At 26.5% G+C, this 16,019-nt stretch overlaps 6 protein-coding genes across 6 annotated transcripts; 5 read left to right on the top strand and 1 right to left on the bottom strand.

Annotated features, from left to right (window-relative positions):
- Nucleotides 1-87: 87 nt before the first annotated feature.
- LOC128964080 (androgen-dependent TFPI-regulating protein-like) lies at nucleotides 88-1,142 on the top strand. Its single transcript, XM_054310638.1, has 4 exons — nucleotides 88-346; nucleotides 412-564; nucleotides 639-740; nucleotides 828-1,142. The coding sequence occupies exons 1-4, from the start codon at nucleotides 128-130 to the stop codon at nucleotides 1,140-1,142; spliced, it is 789 nt and encodes a 262-aa protein (XP_054166613.1). The 5' UTR covers nucleotides 88-127.
- A 424-nt stretch (nucleotides 1,143-1,566) lies between these two features.
- LOC128964079 (mutS protein homolog 4-like) lies at nucleotides 1,567-4,532 on the top strand. Its single transcript, XM_054310637.1, has 5 exons — nucleotides 1,567-3,236; nucleotides 3,294-3,513; nucleotides 3,585-4,009; nucleotides 4,064-4,259; nucleotides 4,347-4,532. Exons 1-5 carry the CDS (start codon nucleotides 1,600-1,602, stop codon nucleotides 4,530-4,532), a joined length of 2,664 nt encoding a protein of 887 aa, XP_054166612.1. The 5' UTR covers nucleotides 1,567-1,599.
- A 166-nt stretch (nucleotides 4,533-4,698) lies between these two features.
- On the bottom strand, nucleotides 4,699-5,872 carry LOC128964076 (FMR1-interacting protein NUFIP1-like). Its single transcript, XM_054310635.1, has 4 exons — nucleotides 5,644-5,872; nucleotides 5,396-5,511; nucleotides 4,861-5,274; nucleotides 4,699-4,794 (listed from the first exon to the last, which is right to left on the bottom strand). The coding sequence occupies exons 1-4, from the start codon at nucleotides 5,870-5,872 to the stop codon at nucleotides 4,699-4,701; spliced, it is 855 nt and encodes a 284-aa protein (XP_054166610.1).
- Nucleotides 5,873-6,442: 570 nt separating this feature from the next.
- Nucleotides 6,443-7,165, top strand: LOC128964287 (vitamin K epoxide reductase complex subunit 1-like protein 1). The gene is made up of 2 exons (XM_054310868.1): nucleotides 6,443-6,751; nucleotides 6,853-7,165. Exons 1-2 carry the CDS (start codon nucleotides 6,561-6,563, stop codon nucleotides 7,163-7,165), a joined length of 504 nt encoding a protein of 167 aa, XP_054166843.1. The 5' UTR covers nucleotides 6,443-6,560.
- Nucleotides 7,166-11,205: 4,040 nt separating this feature from the next.
- Nucleotides 11,206-12,873, top strand: LOC128964075 (TWiK family of potassium channels protein 7-like). Its single transcript, XM_054310634.1, has 4 exons — nucleotides 11,206-11,545; nucleotides 11,672-11,782; nucleotides 11,848-12,234; nucleotides 12,290-12,873. Exons 1-4 carry the CDS (start codon nucleotides 11,206-11,208, stop codon nucleotides 12,871-12,873), a joined length of 1,422 nt encoding a protein of 473 aa, XP_054166609.1.
- A 1,697-nt stretch (nucleotides 12,874-14,570) lies between these two features.
- Nucleotides 14,571-15,713, top strand: LOC128964285 (uncharacterized). The gene is made up of 4 exons (XM_054310865.1): nucleotides 14,571-14,678; nucleotides 14,741-15,040; nucleotides 15,120-15,249; nucleotides 15,321-15,713. Exons 1-4 carry the CDS (start codon nucleotides 14,648-14,650, stop codon nucleotides 15,589-15,591), a joined length of 732 nt encoding a protein of 243 aa, XP_054166840.1. The 5' UTR covers nucleotides 14,571-14,647; the 3' UTR covers nucleotides 15,592-15,713.
- The last annotated feature ends 306 nt before the right edge of the window (nucleotides 15,714-16,019 follow it).

Raw genomic sequence — 16,019 nt, 5'->3', positions numbered from 1 at the left:
TATTAATATTTAAAATGTAGATACAATGTAAGTGCTAAAATGCAAGACTATCGCGAGATTATATGTAATTTCAAAATAAATGGCATTACAGTAAAACACAGACTAAAAAATATTTGATAAATAAGTTATGAACATAAAATTGTGGTACACTTGGAGAGTTGTATCAGTTTTAATACATCTAATAGCTGTCGGATGTTATGGTTTTGCACTACTATTTCAATTGTCTCATCCAAAAGGTTATTATTGGCAAACAAACGACAATGAGTTGGCTCTGACTAACACTACATTATTGCCGGGAGAGTATACGTTTGGTTGGAAATTGAAATACCTGACCATTTGGAACCTGGTTTAGATTTTTTAAAAATAATATTTAAAATATTCATTTAAAATATTCAATTAAAAATTTTTCAGATCATAAACTTTATTGTCTTTTTATTTTGTTTGATATGCGATTGTTTTAAATCAAATTATATGTTTGATGAGCCCATGAAAAGTCCATCAATTGAATGGATGTACAAAATTCGCGATACATTATTTCATTCACTAGTTTTTCCATTGGGAACGGTATGTTCTACCCATAAATTCAAGTAATTTGTAAATAAATAAAATAATTGATTATTTTATTGAAAAATATTTAGTTTGTATTTGTCATGTTTTTCCTGTTAATATCAATCAAAGGGAAATTAATATCCGATCAGATATTTCATCGACGAAATCCTGTTTTCTTAAGCCATTTAACTGTAAATTACAAACATAACTATTAAACAACATTTTTGCTGATCTTATAAATAACTTTTTCAATTAATTACAATTTGTTTACATAAAAGCATACCATTATATTTCCACTACTATTATCTGAAATACTGATAACATATCACAAAAAATGGGTCAAAAAACTGATAGAAATTGCAATACTTATGACAACTGTCTTATTGTATAGCATTTGGTGTCTATATTTAGGACTTATTCACGATCTCTGGCCATACGGTATACTTCGACACATGAGTTGGATATTAAGGATTATATTTATGATTATTTGTGCCGTTATAGCCATTGTTGTCTACTTTGTCGGTGTATTTATTCACATGTATTCGTGGCCAACAAAAAGGATCAAACAATGGCACACAAGTTATGACAATTGATTTTATCAATCAATTTTATATATACTTTAAATTAAATATTATATAATATATATATTTCACACAAAATAATTAATATTAATAGTAAAATAAAATATTGTTTATAAAACTTTTTTTTAAAAGTAATAGTCAAGAATATTCTGTAGAAATAATAAATTTTTTAATAAAATGTTTTTTTTAAATAAATTAATATTTTAAATATAATACTACTTTAGACTACTTTTATAGTATATTTAGTATTAAAATAATAATCGATAGACTGTTTGGACACTCAAAGCAATTACAGATCACTAACGGGTCGTTACGTATGAGTAATGAGTAAACTATTGGTCTATTAGTCCGTCATTTAATTCAAACGATTAACACATTTAGTGACGCAATCATTGACTCAATTAATTGATTCCCAAATCAATTGTTATTATAATAGATATAAATATTTGTTGTTTTGTTTGTTAAGAAAATGTCACAAATATTTCCAACGTATCGACAAACGGGTGATTATAGACATACCATCAGTTGTACGACAGATATGAATGGATATCATGACATGTTTGGTACGAATGGCAACAAAACAAGTATCGATAGTCAAAACAATCTGTTCGGCGGATTGCGACCACAAATGCCCGGACTGTGGACAGAGGCCGCAACTACTATAACAACGACAACATCAGTACCCAAATGGTTACCAAATGAAAGACTTATCCCAACCACTCGGACACCAATTTACAACCCAAACAGTACTGTTAAGACGTCATCGATTACCAGTCATAGCGAGCGGACGGTCATAATGGCAGTGACCGAAGGCAGAGGTCGTGCCAAACACGTCATCGGTTTAGCGCTCATTGATCTCTATAATCCGGTTCTTGTGTTGAGTCAATTTGAGGACAATGTTGACTACGACTACTTGCGCACCAAATGCACTGTCTTTCGTCCAAATGAAGTGATTGTTCCCAACTCTATCTGCAACAGTGACAGCCGTTTGGTCGCCATACTTGTCGATCACTGTTCGCAGTCATTATATAAATCACTCGACAGAAAGCATTTCAATGAACTCTCGGGTTTGGATACAATCCGACGGCTTTGTTGTGATGACTATAAGAACGTTGAGATCGATCTCAAAGACAAATATTATTGTTTGTCTTCGTGTGCGGCACTCATCAAATACATTGAATTGAATGAACACATTATATATGCGGACAAATCTTTGCGAGTGATGTACCAGTGCTCAGACTATACTATGTCTATTGACTCGAAGACAGCCAAACTCTTAGAACTGATTGTCAACTTAAATGATCCCAAATCAAGTCACACACTGTTTGGTGTACTTAACCGAACTAAGACCCGGTCGGGCTATCGATTGTTGCGATCAAACATATTACAGCCGTCGACCGATACCAATGTCATCGACAAGAGATTGGATATGATTGAAGAGATAATCAGTTCACAGACAATGTTTAACAATTTGGATTCACTGTTGGCTCAGTTGACATCGATTGAGATGGAGAGAGTTATCACTCAATTAGTCCAAACACCAAAAATTAAGTCAACAAAAAGTGCTGAAATCAAGATCGAGTGTATTATAATTATCAAACATGTGGTGTCACTGATTGAATCGTTAATTCAAATACTGAATACGTCTGAAAATGATGTGTTCAACGAGTTCACAGACCTCTTAAGTGATCCACGATTTGAAATATTAATGACACAAATAAATAAAGTGATCCTCGAGTCGTGTAAATACACGAAAAATGCTCACAGCATGAGACTCGAGAAATGCCATGCAATCAAAAAAGGTGTCAATCGGCTCTTGGATATCGCCAGACAGGTCTACTCGGAACTGGTCGATGACATCAAATATATTAGTGATGATTACAGCGCTAAGCTGTCGATGCCGTTAAAAGTTATTTACACTTCCAATAGAGGATTTCACTTACAAATTGCCGTCAAAGAGATCCACAAAATAAACCTTTCGCTGCCACAAGACTTTATAAGAATTGAATCCAAAAGAAATGTATTGTCATTCACAACACAAGAATTGATTTCAAAGAATAACAGAATTAATTCTGCTGTCGAAGAGATCTTTTTGATGAGCGATGCGTTAGTTTTATAACAGTATTAAACATTTTAATCACTTTTTTATGTTTAATTTGTTAGAGTAATATCTGAATTAATTGGAAACATTCGCCAACATATCGGATGTCTGTATAATTTATCGGAAATTATTGCCAAAATTGATGTCATATTTTCATTGGCCTATCAGTGCTCTGTTGGCAATTGGGTTCGTCCAACATTTGGCTCTTATTTTGCTATAAAACAAGGCATTCATCCAATTCTTGAGAAAGTTTTGAATACTAAACCAGTGGCTAATAAAACGGTATTATTTTTTAGGTTTAAAAATTTATCACTTATTATACTTTATTATAATTTGATTGTATTTAACATTAGTTTATATGTGAAGACAGTAATTTCACGATAATTACCGGTCCAAATATGAGTGGAAAATCCATTTATTTAAAACAAGTAGCACTACTTCAAGTGATGGCACAAATTGGTTCATACATTCCGGCAGAGTTTGGGTGCTTCAGGATCTGCGACAAACTGTTCTCACGAATCGGAAATAATGATGAAATCGAGAGCAATGCGTCAACATTTATGGTAGAAATGAGAGAAATTAGCCATATTTTGCATAATTGCACCGATAGTTCATTAATTATTATCGATGAGTTGGGACGAGGAACTAGTGTTGATGAGGCAATTGGTCTCTGTTGGGCTATTTGTGAACAACTTATCCAAACAAAAGCATTCACTTTATTTGCCACACATTTTATTGAATTAACAAAACTTGAAGACTTTTATTTCAATGTTTCAAAGTTTGTATGAAATAATAATTTTAATAAAATATTAATTAATTATCTTATATTTAGTTATCATTTTGCCGTTGAATACTTGACTATAGAGCGTCCAAATTGTGATTCCTATACTTTCACACATATCCTGGAGCTGGGAGTCACTCAGGAAGTACTCTATGGCTTACGTTTGGCACATCTCACTTCATTGGATCCATATATACTGAAAATGGCACAGATTTTTGCACAACAATTAAACGAAATTCAAGATCAAGTATTTAACAATTTTATTACATTGTATTCGTACAGTATATGTCATGACATATTAATTGAAAATTAATTTTTTATTTATTAATTAAAGCCAATAATAACTGGAGAAACCAATAAAGAAAACAGAGCTAAATATAGGTTGGCTATTATGCTGAAGACATTGACAAGTTATGGACAAATACCAAACAGAGATACTTTAGATGAATTGAAGCGCCAGTATTATAGCGAAATACAAAGTTCATCTCAAACAGAAAGTAATGATTTCAGTCTCATATAAATTATTTTTTTTGTCTAATTAATTAAATATCGTAATTATTCAATATTATTATTAATCAATTTATAAATCATTTAAATATTATTGTATAATTAACTACAATTAATTTAGTAGTAAAACAATTTTATATATAATTATCACTTTTAGAATTTTTTTAAATCAACGATAATTACAGTTTACTCTCTTCGAAGAAATTGTTTTCGACAATCTTCTCAATTGTATCCATAATATTTGACTCATTTCTTTGAATATCATTCAAAAGTAACTGAAAATTATATTAAAATAAATTAAAAAATTGATATTTATATAAAAAGTTAATAAAATGCAAAACCTTTTGAAAAAGTGTTAATTTTCGGTTATTGACCACTGGTTCATAAGTTTGGCCACTTTTTGATCGCTTACTATTGTTATTATAATTTGCTGACCTCTTATTGCTCTTATCTTTAGACTTCCTATCATTTTCTCGTCGATCACATTGTTTTGCAGTCATTTCTTCAGACAATTTATTTCTCCTTTCAATGTCTTTGAGTTTCTCTTTTTCTTTAACTTCGTCTTTAAGACGAATATTATCTTTAGTGGGAAAATGTTTTCTTCGTTCTTCTCTCCACTTTTTAATATCCTCTTCGGTATCCAATGACATAAACTTCTTGATCTGAGTCTTATCTTTAAAACAAAAGTGTTGCATCTTTTGGTGATTGTCAATCACTTTGGGATGTGCTTTGAATGTACAGTCATCTAAACCACACTTTTTTATCATAAAATATAAGTAATTGTTATAATTTAATTAATGATTAACTAATAATTTAATCTTAATATTATAATTAGTTAATCAAATCATATAATATGTATAATATATTAATACAAACCACTATATGTTGACTAATGTGTTGATCTAAGAGCTGTTGGTTAGGAAACTGACGAACACATGTGTGACAACTGAATGTCTTTTGATTGTTATTATCAGAATTAGATCCATCGGTTACTGTCGTTGTCTTAAATGACTTGTTATTATTGTGATTGACATTTTGTATATAATTTTTATGATAATTATTAAATTTATTATTGAAATTATTTTGATTATTAAATTGTTGGCCATAATTGCCGTAATTAAAACTGTGTCCATAATTATGATGAAAATTCATTTGTTGTGGTTGTGATTGAAATCTTTGATGATTTTGTTGGTATTGTTGTTGTCTATGATAATCAACTGATCCATTCAGCGATTGATTGCGATTATAATCAAACCACGATTGCGATGACTGTTGCGCTGATTGTTGCCATCCATGGCTTGTATTGACAGCAGATGTGTCTGAATTAACATTGAACTTAGGTTTGGGAAGCATTTGGTGATAATTGAGTTCACAATTAATTAATTGTTTCAATTATATCATTGATTGATGTATTTTAGGATTTGAAAAAAACTTGAAATTAAAAGTCGAGTGTAAAACATGTGATTATATATCAAAACACATGTTATTTATTAAATGCATATTCAATATAATATACATTTGCGCCACGTTTTTACACATTAATAGTATTAAAGGAGGAGCTTATTATATACAACACTGTACTATACAATACATTATTTATATTAATCCAAAATTGTATGTATATATAAACTTATATAATATATTAATATATGATACAAATTTTGGCGCATATACTGTAGTCAATGRTGAATATTTTATTAASACTGTACTGTTGAACAACATGTTGTCAACATTGTTAATAATAATAGACGTCACAGTCTATTACATTAATTAATTAATTTCTCTAAGTTAAGCCCTTTTTTCAATAAACTACTTACTTATTAATGCTTTGAACAAATTATATAAAAGGCATTTAACATTTAGAATTGTATTAACAGTACATGTGATTACTATTGACAGTATTAATACATTCAAAGTGTATATTAATATTGATTTAATTGATTATACATTAGTTTTATTGACTGTCACTTAACTGATACTAATAGTTATTATTACAGTATTATTATTATTGAAATAATTGTTGATATTATCTTTGGTGACAATGGTATCGACCAAACAATTAATCTCTCAGTTGTCTCGAAACACAATTTATTTGTCGTGTATTTCATCGATTGGTCTTTTATTGTCAATATATTCGCTGTCCATTGAAATCCGTCACCAAAATGGCCAAACATATGACGCCTTCTGTGATATTAATTCATATATCAGTTGTTCAAAGGTTTTCCTCTCGAGGTTTGTATCCATTAATTAATTTAAAGAAAAGATTAAATTTAATTTTAACTATTTTTTAAATACCGTTTAATTGTTTTTGTTATTTGATTTGTATTTCCCAGTTATGGCAAAGGTTTTGGTTTGTTGTCCGCACCGTTGGATTTGCCGAACCCTGTGTTTGGTGTTATACTATACTCATTACAGGCTATTGTGGCCAACATTTTGCATACAAACCTTTTACTGACCAAACTTTACATAATAGTGTCGTTAATATCAAACTTGGGTTCATTATATTTGGCATATATTTTGGCATTTGTTTTAAAAAACTTTTGTATAGTTTGTGTTGCAATATATGTAATCAATTTTTTACAACTAATGATTGCTTACAATAGATATCGTATTATAACATCATTTAAACGATTAAAAAAAGACTAATTTATTATTATTTTTTAATAAACAATAATATATATAAATATAATTTTTTTTTAGTTTTATACTGTATGATGCATAATAATTTAATTGTTTTGTATTAAGCTTATTGTACATTAAGATTAATTTAATTATAAATAACAAATTATTAAATATTTATACACTATTATGATAATGTATATATCTATTATAATTACCGTAATAATTATAATGTTGATTATAAGTGTGCTTAAAGTATGTAGTTTTATGAAAAGATAATTAATATAACGATAAATAAAATTGTTTGTATAATTTTAAATAGAAAATATGTAATTTGAATCTTACATCTATAATAAAAATAGGTTGAAAATTGAAGGTAAATTTATTTATTTCGTTAATGATGTTAGAAAATATTTTTTTTTTAAACTACATAYTATTGATTGATTAAAATAATTAAAAAAGAATTAACAGTATTTTTATATAAAACCAGTTAAGAATGCTAGAAAGCATTATCAGAAAAAAAACTGACGACATAAAATATTATCTTCGACAGTTGATTTAAGACATAAATCAAATATTATTACAAAATATACGCCAATTAATTGTCAGTTGATTTAAGACATATAATCAAAAATGATTCAGTATTACAAAATATACTTATAGTCAATTATAGTCAAAATATACTCAACAATAGTTGTTGGTATCAAATGATTTAGTATGACAAAATATACTCAATTATAGTCATGTTGGGTATCAAATGATTCAGTATTTATAGTCAGTATAACAAAATATACTCAATTATAGTCATGTTGGGTATCAAATGATTCAGTATGACAAAATATACTCAATTATAGTCATGTTGGGTATCAAATGATTCAGTATAACAAAATATACTCAATTATAGTCATGTTGGGTATCAAATGATTCAGTATGACAAAATATACTCAACCATAGTCATGTTGGGTATCAAATGATTCAGTATGACAAAACATACTCAATTATAGTCATGTTGGGTATCAAATATTTCAGTATGCCAAAATAATACTTTTGCAACCATATTTTGTAAAAATAAAAATAATTTTGAGCTATTATCTTATTTTTGATGCTCTATAAAATTCTAATCGTTAAAATTTGAATAAAATTTTCTATTTTTTTTGCCGCCATTTATGAAAAATTATAAAAATAATTTTGAGCTATTATATCTTATTTTTGATGCTCTATACCTATACAATTCTAAAAGTTAAAATTTTTACTTAAAATTTTTTACTTAGGCCGCCATTTTCTCTGTTCCCGATGAGATATCAAAATTTTAATGCATATTTCTTATGCTTGATTTTGATACTTTATTCAAATCTATACTTTAAAAAAATTTTCTTAAAAATTTCTTTACTTTGGCCGCCATTTTTTCTATGTTCCCGAAGAGATATCAAAATTTTGATGCAACTTTTCAATACATTATTAGTAGTCCTCTAACCGAATCTGAAGTCAGAATTTCAAAATTCGCAAAATGAAATGCTACACACACACACACAGACAGACAGACTCAAAAAGCCATTATAGATTTCAGTAAACAAAACTTTTCAAGTTTTTTTTTTAAAATATTATATTATTAGTAATATAGTTATTTAAAGTATTGATGAATAATTATTTAATCTATATCAAATAGTTGTTATAATAATTGCTAAAATACAAATATTTATTGTAATAGTTATTTATTTTTTTAATATTTGCAAATGATATATAATTCATTTGTTTTCAGCATATTTACAACAATAATATACACAAATATACACAAATTATTTCTAKTGTCAACAAAAAATAATTTTAATTAAAAACATTTTGCTTTTTATATAATTTTTATAAATATTTGTGCAATATTTTATGCTTATATATTTTCAAAATCATTGAATTAGTTATTTATAGTTATAATAAAATTTAGTGAATAACGTTCACTGGTTATGTTTGATGGACACACTAACAATAATTGTAAGTCTCATTTATAAGCGTTAAACCAATAAAATAGTTTTTTTAGTTCAAATCAAAACACTAATTATTACATTCAAAGTAATGCAATATTTGTACTTAATATAAGTTAAATACAATACATAATTTATATACTGTAGATTCAATATACTCTAATAGTAATATGTATAGTATTTAATAATTATTTTAACTATCAATTAACTTTTCTTACATAAATAAGTGAAACAAAAATTTATAAATAAAATTCTAAATAAATTTATACTATATTATAATTGTTTTTATAAAGTATTTTTTAATTATATATTTTTAAGTTTAGTAAAAATTAAATAGTTTTTATAAATTTAAAGAAATATTTCGTAAAATAATGAAAGTTACTGAAAATGTTTTTATATTTTAATGGAAATTTTGTTATATCAATATATAAATGTAAATTATTGAGAATTTATAAGTAATTGTCTTTTAACTTCACCTTAATTTTGACATTTTGAAAATATTTTTTAAAATTTAATAAAAGTATAATACATGAAAAGATTTTTTTTTAATTTTCCATTTTATTTGACACAATCTTTTCACGAATTCCTGAAAGGAATACGTATATGCATTCTATAAGTCTGTCTGTCTGTCTGTCTGTCTGTCGGTCTGTCTGTCCCACGAGGACATAGGTTCGAATCCACTATCCGCTACAAATTTTTTTTTGAATTTTTTTTTGTTTTTTTTCTTATTTAAGTTTATTTTTTAGGAAATTGAAGAAAATGGTGTCCAAAAATTAATTAAAAAAATTTTGAATTTTTTTTTTGAATTTTTTTTTGAATTTTTTTGAATATTGATTTTTTATTTTTTTCGTTTTTAAGTTTATTTTTTAGGAAAATAGTAGTTTATTTTGTAATACTGAATCATTTGATACCCCACATGACTATAGTTGTTTATTTTGTAATACTAAATCGTTTGATACCCTACATAACTATAGTTGATTTTATTTTATCATACTGAATTTAATTTTTAATTATGATTAGGAATTCGTGTGGAAATGCTTTCTAGCATTCTCAACTGGTTAGAATTGAAAACTTTGTTTAACTCTGATTTTATATTGTAATTACAATTATATATTAAATCTATTTAAACAATTATTTTATAATTATTTTTTAGTTTAGAAACAATTGTGATTCAAGCCTAGATTCAAAGCCAAGTCGATTGATTTAAACAGTAATTTAGACAATAAATATTATTTAATAAATAATTAAATATATTTAGATAGAAAATTTATTATTTTAAAAATATAAAAATGTTCATATTATTTAAATATACAATTAAAATTTTATTTGTATATTTTAGCTATAGCTATTTTAGCTTATCTGAATATTCAATAATTCAACAATTATTCTACAAGTAGTTTAAGCAATATATTATTGATAATAAATTAATGTTATATATTGACATTACACTATATGATTGCCATAATAATTATTATTACGTAATTATATCAAAATTATATAACTTTACATAATTTAATATATTATTTAATAAATTGTTGTTTTTGTTTTTAAGATTCTTTTATATTTATAATATGATCAACTTTTTTATAACAGTATAATAGTTTTAAAAAAGCTTTATATTGACTGAACATTTGTAATAACATCATTAGCATAAATATCACCAAAATTTTAAGATAAACTAATGAAATAATGTTAAGAATATTTAAATAAATTTTTGCACTACAATAATGTTTATTTATTTAGAAAAGTGAAAAAATTATATATAAATTAATTGAAAATATAAGCAAATACTTAGTGCCAAAAATTGGTTTATTTAGTCTTAATTTAGAAACAATCTATTTTTAGTATTTATTCATATATTTTCTGCCATACATTGTGTTGATGTTATCTCTCATTTCTAAAGGTGTATTGAAAATTCACAAATTGTTTTTACTGTATTTATTTAACAAGTTTTACCATTAAATATATGATATATTTATTATTTATTAAATATTATTCTAATAATGATATAATAATTGATTGATTGATGGATTATTTCTTTTTGAATTTTATTATTTATTTGATTAAATAATTTGATGACAATTAGTAGTGATGGCAGTTACGGGTCGTAAACATCTGAGTCGATGCGGAAAATGTTGTTATTATTGCCGACAAGTGACCACTTTCTTGTTCTCACACATAGGTCTCTGTACTTTACTTATTGGTTATGCAGTGATGGGTGCCTTCACTTTCCAGGCATTGGAGCTCAAGAACGAAGAACGACAGCGACTGGAAATGTTGACAATTAGGGAACATATGATACAACAACTCTGGAATATCACACAAGAGAGTACTGTTCTCAACCAACTTGAGTGGACACAAGCGGCCAAAGACACATTGGATCACTTCGAGAAAAATCTTCTCGAAGCTGTTCTCCGAAAAGGATACGATGGTATCAATTGGTTTTGTTGTTGTTATTATTAATATTTTCTTAAATATATTAATTATATTAATAAAACATCATTATATCTAATTATTAATCAAAATTGTTTTAAAAAAAATTATTGATTACTTTAAGGCAGTGATGATTTGATCCGAAAGTCGTCGCAGTGGTCATTCTCTGGGTCTTTGCTTTACTCTATAATAGTTATAACAACTATCGGTTACGGAAACGTTGCTCCGAGAACTGGTAATATTTCATAATTTATATATTTTTAACTAATTTTGTAAATTAATTAATTTTTTATTGATAAGATTGGGGCAAAATAGTGACGATATTGTACGCTATAATAGGTATACCGTTAACATTGTTTTGCTTATCAAGTATTGGTCACGCAATGGCCCATTCATTTAAGTTTATATACTGGAAATGTTTGTGCTATCTATGTATTGCACCCAAACGTCACCGAAAACCGTCCCAAAAGCGCAAATCATTGCGTCGACGGCACCTTCAAGTGTGCCAACAAATTGAAATGCAACCCATGACTACTCATACAAGAAGTGGTTTATTATATATGCCATACAATCAGTCATCAAATTGGCGGTCAAACAAATACAGCGATTATCGGGACTCAACACCAATCATATGCAATAAGTATGCACTTAATGATGAGATTATGGACATTAACTCAAGATTTCCAGGTATAATCAATTGTTGTCAGTTATCATTAAATATAATAGTAATTGTCACTATCAGGTCCACCTCCAACACCATCGCCCACACCCACCACAAATCCTCCAAGTTTTCACACAGCAATCAATTCAGGACTCAATCATCCTATGGCTAAACATGTAAATTCTGTCCGATTTTTCAATGATACCGGTGCTCAACCATTATATTCGGAACAATCAATAATACCATTACAGCAACAGATGAGCACCGGTTCCAGCGATGAAAGCGACGAATCAGAAGACGAAAGCGAAGGAACACAAAAAAGTATTCCCATAACTGTTTGCTTGACTTTAGTAATCAGTTATATCTGTGGCGGCGCCTGGTTTTTCTCCAACTCCGAGGACTGGACTTTTCTCGACGCCTCCTATTTCTGTTTTGTCACTCTGTCGACAATCGGCTTCGGAGATCTGGTTCCCGGAAGAACTGTATTGTCGACACCGGCCGACGGCCAGATAACACTAGCCATCTGTGCTCTATATTTACTGTTTGGTATGGCTTTACTCGCTATGTCTCTTAATTTGGTAAAAGAAAAAGTGACAAAATGTGTCCGTTTTATTGGTCAAAGAATCGGTATATTAGTCAAAGATGATGACGACTATGATTTCTAAATGTTTCTTATATTTTATTATATTTTATTTATTTTATTGTTATTATTATTGTTATTGTTATAATTTAATTTATGTTAAATGATTTTATTTTAAAAATATGTTAATATTATATTTATATTATTGTATTACCGATACTGTTTATACATTTACATATGTATGCCGTTGTAATTTACTTTTACTATATTATGTATAAATTATTATTATTAAATACAATTACATTGTATTCTACAAACTTAATTTAGTTATAATATATAAATTGAATGGTTGTTTTAAATATTTCTATTGATAATTAAATATCATATAATAATATAATATGCTTTATATACTTTACAGTATACTCACTAACCTTGTTTTCTGTGACTTAAGTCATCGGTGGTAAATCTCCAGAACTCATTGCTGTCCAATAAAATATGGTGTTATATTATATTTTGGATAATTATATATTATAATACATTTTATACCACAATGGAGTCGGACAACACATAGCCGATAATATTTTCAATAATTTGTAAAATATGACATAACTCAAATATCACTTTTGAATCATTATATTCAACATAAATTTATATACTATTTTTATTGTAATAATTTATTTGTTGAAAAATATATTGAGAAATCTATGTTGTATTAGTATTGAATTTAAAGAGTATTTAATTTTTAATACCACTAAATTTATTTAATGAACAAATCCCTATTATTATATTAGCTATAGTTAGTAATTATATAATTATATAAAGTTAATTAATTTTTGCTAAATTAAAATTAAAAATACTTCTAATATGATATAAGTTTATGCTATTTCCTTGAAATAAATGCTAAACTGTAGTCATTTATAAATCATAAGTATTTAATTTAAAAGAATTTAATATAAATTGAATAAAATGTAAATATTGCATAATTTTGATGGTTTATTGTTAAATAACTCTTATATGTTTATAAAAATTAATTGTTCAGTTCAAGTTTGCAATTATAAGTAAAATAATATTTATATATTAGTAATAATAAATAATAATTATATTATAATGATTACAATTAAGAATAAAGAATTTTTTTTAATTATAAGATTTATAATTAATTAAATTAAAAATTAAATTAAAAAGATAATTTAAATAAATCAATAATAAATATAGTTATATAATTAAGTCGAAACATTCGTAAATTGGGTATATTTTAAAAGTAAAATTTTAATAACATTTTTAATTGTTATTTCAATTTTTCAAACTTTAAAATATTCATGAATTTCCTAGAAATCAAAATTTTTATTTTACTTTGTATGAATATTTGCTCAACACTCAATATAACAAAWATATAATATATAATATAATTTATATGAAATAATGAAAGAAAATAAATAAAAAACATCATTATTTGAAAAAACTGTCAATTTATTTGATTGCAATTTGAATAATAAAAGGTCAACAATAGGTCACAATGTTCTAAGTGTTTATACTTATAAAGTAATATAATGTTATCCTTGAAATGTACTTTTATTTCATCAAAATACTAATTTGTGTAATAATATAATAATAGGTACAAACTTGTCATCAATAGCCTTGTATTTTATATAATATCATACTTTTTTTGTATAATATTAATTTTTTAAATTTTGCATTAATTAAACTTAATATATTAAACAAAACAAAAATCTGATCTGAAAAAGTATATAAATAAAAGTTTAGACCACAGCTTACAATAACTTAATATTATTGTACGAGTTATATAATATTTTGATATTTTGATATATATATAATTTGATAATAATTGTTGTATAAAAATGTATAAAAGTATATTATTTACATTAATTGGTATGTAATGAAAATTAATAAAAACTTTTATAAACTAATTTAAACTGTATTCCCAAAAACAGGTATCTATTTTGTGATCCAAACTGTGATCAGTGCTCCACAAGAGAAGAAGTGTCCAAATGAGACATTAAGAGAGACATGCGTTCACTCGTTATTCATAATAGGATCGCCTGATTCCAAATTTCCCGATTCCTCTGACCAATTGAAAGCTTTTTGCGGTAAACTTAAGGACACCGATAAATGTGTCAAAGATTATACAAAAAGATGTATGAGTCCAACGGGTAGAAGAGCTACTGAAGTAGCCGTCGCTGGCATTTCACGACTTCTTAAACGGATGTGTAAATCAAATGAACGAAGAGCTGGTCTGTAATATAATAATAATTTTATAAATAATTATATGAAATAATGTTTTTTTTTGTCTTATTTGATATAAATTTACAGAATTTGTGAAGAATGCTGGCTGTGGTAATGCTGTCATACCTGACATGAGATCATGTCTTAATAGTTACAAATTGTCTTTATATGGCGCACAAAAAGCACCACTCAGTGATAAACTACCGATCCTTTGCTGGTAATTAATGAAATAGTGTTTTAATAAATGCAATGCTAATAATAATATTTTTTTCAAATTATAATTTTCAGTAAATTTCATGATTTCCGCGGATGTGTCCGCAAAGGCTTCGATAGAGTTGGTTCACAAGTGTGTCCGGAAGAGTCGAGAAAATATTTCGGTCACATCGCCGATGCCTTCCAGTCGGATGTGTTTGACCTGATTTGCAGCAATTATGACGCAGACTCTGACAAATGTAAAGCCGTTGTAGTGCCAGAAGTGACCGAATCAGAAGAGACCCGATCACTGTTGAAGCCATTGAGAAATGTACTCAAGAGTGTACTCGAAAGTGATAACAACTGAAATAAATTACAATTTGTGTCAATCAATGTCTAATGTTTTACAATAATTCAATAAATTTTTCCAATTAATTAAGTTTGTAGTAAACTGTTTAATGTTATTATTAACTTATGACTAAATATTGAAATAATTTTTTTAAAATTGTAAACTTGATTTGTCTATAAATTATACTTTTAAAAAATAATTGATTAAAATTTAAATAAAATGTCTATTACTTACATACAGTACTTTTATTATTAAAATTTTATAATAAAATTATAATATATTTATATAGTATGTATTTTTACAATATTATATTTAATGTTCATTCATAGCATTATTATCATAATTAATGACACTTTCATAACATTCAAATATTAGTAATATTAGTAATGATAATATTGATATCGTATTAAAATAATACTAACAGTTAGTCGTATAAAATATTTAAG

Source organism: Oppia nitens, unplaced genomic scaffold (assembly GCF_028296485.1).
Source record: "Oppia nitens isolate AA-2021 unplaced genomic scaffold, nextdenovo-longstitch-racon4-pilon3 scaffold8_pilon_pilon_pilon, whole genome shotgun sequence".
Classification (NCBI taxonomy): domain Eukaryota; kingdom Metazoa; phylum Arthropoda; class Arachnida; order Sarcoptiformes; family Oppiidae; genus Oppia; species Oppia nitens.
This window is presented reverse-complemented; position numbering and strand designations above follow the sequence as displayed.

Bases quoted from the DNA above. Each gene is read 5' to 3' on its own strand.
- LOC128964080 (XM_054310638.1), top strand. From the start codon at position 128: ATGAACATAAAATTGTGGTACACTTGGAGAGTTGTATCAGTTTTAATA. The intron at 565-638 runs GTATGTTCTACC...AAAAATATTTAG, and splicing joins TAGTTTTTCCATTGGGAACG to TTTGTATTTGTCATGTTTTT. The intron at 741-827 runs GTAAATTACAAA...TTTACATAAAAG, and splicing joins TTTTCTTAAGCCATTTAACT to CATACCATTATATTTCCACT.
- LOC128964079 (XM_054310637.1), top strand. From the start codon at position 1,600: ATGTCACAAATATTTCCAACGTATCGACAAACGGGTGATTATAGACAT. The intron at 4,010-4,063 runs GTTTGTATGAAA...TCTTATATTTAG, and splicing joins TTTTATTTCAATGTTTCAAA to TTATCATTTTGCCGTTGAAT. The intron at 4,260-4,346 runs GTATTTAACAAT...TATTAATTAAAG, and splicing joins TAAACGAAATTCAAGATCAA to CCAATAATAACTGGAGAAAC.
- LOC128964076 (XM_054310635.1), bottom strand. From the start codon at position 5,872: ATGCTTCCCAAACCTAAGTTCAATGTTAATTCAGACACATCTGCTGTC. The intron at 5,275-5,395 runs GTTTGTATTAAT...ATGATAAAAAAG, and splicing joins ACATTAGTCAACATATAGTG to TGTGGTTTAGATGACTGTAC. The intron at 4,795-4,860 runs GTTTTGCATTTT...TATAATTTTCAG, and splicing joins AATTAACACTTTTTCAAAAG to TTACTTTTGAATGATATTCA.
- LOC128964287 (XM_054310868.1), top strand. From the start codon at position 6,561: ATGGTATCGACCAAACAATTAATCTCTCAGTTGTCTCGAAACACAATT. The intron at 6,752-6,852 runs GTTTGTATCCAT...TGTATTTCCCAG, and splicing joins TCAAAGGTTTTCCTCTCGAG to TTATGGCAAAGGTTTTGGTT.
- LOC128964075 (XM_054310634.1), top strand. From the start codon at position 11,206: ATGGCAGTTACGGGTCGTAAACATCTGAGTCGATGCGGAAAATGTTGT. The intron at 11,783-11,847 runs GTAATATTTCAT...TTTATTGATAAG, and splicing joins AAACGTTGCTCCGAGAACTG to ATTGGGGCAAAATAGTGACG. The intron at 12,235-12,289 runs GTATAATCAATT...TGTCACTATCAG, and splicing joins CATTAACTCAAGATTTCCAG to GTCCACCTCCAACACCATCG.
- LOC128964285 (XM_054310865.1), top strand. From the start codon at position 14,648: ATGTATAAAAGTATATTATTTACATTAATTG. The intron at 14,679-14,740 runs GTATGTAATGAA...TCCCAAAAACAG, and splicing joins TATATTATTTACATTAATTG to GTATCTATTTTGTGATCCAA. The intron at 15,250-15,320 runs GTAATTAATGAA...TATAATTTTCAG, and splicing joins AAACTACCGATCCTTTGCTG to TAAATTTCATGATTTCCGCG.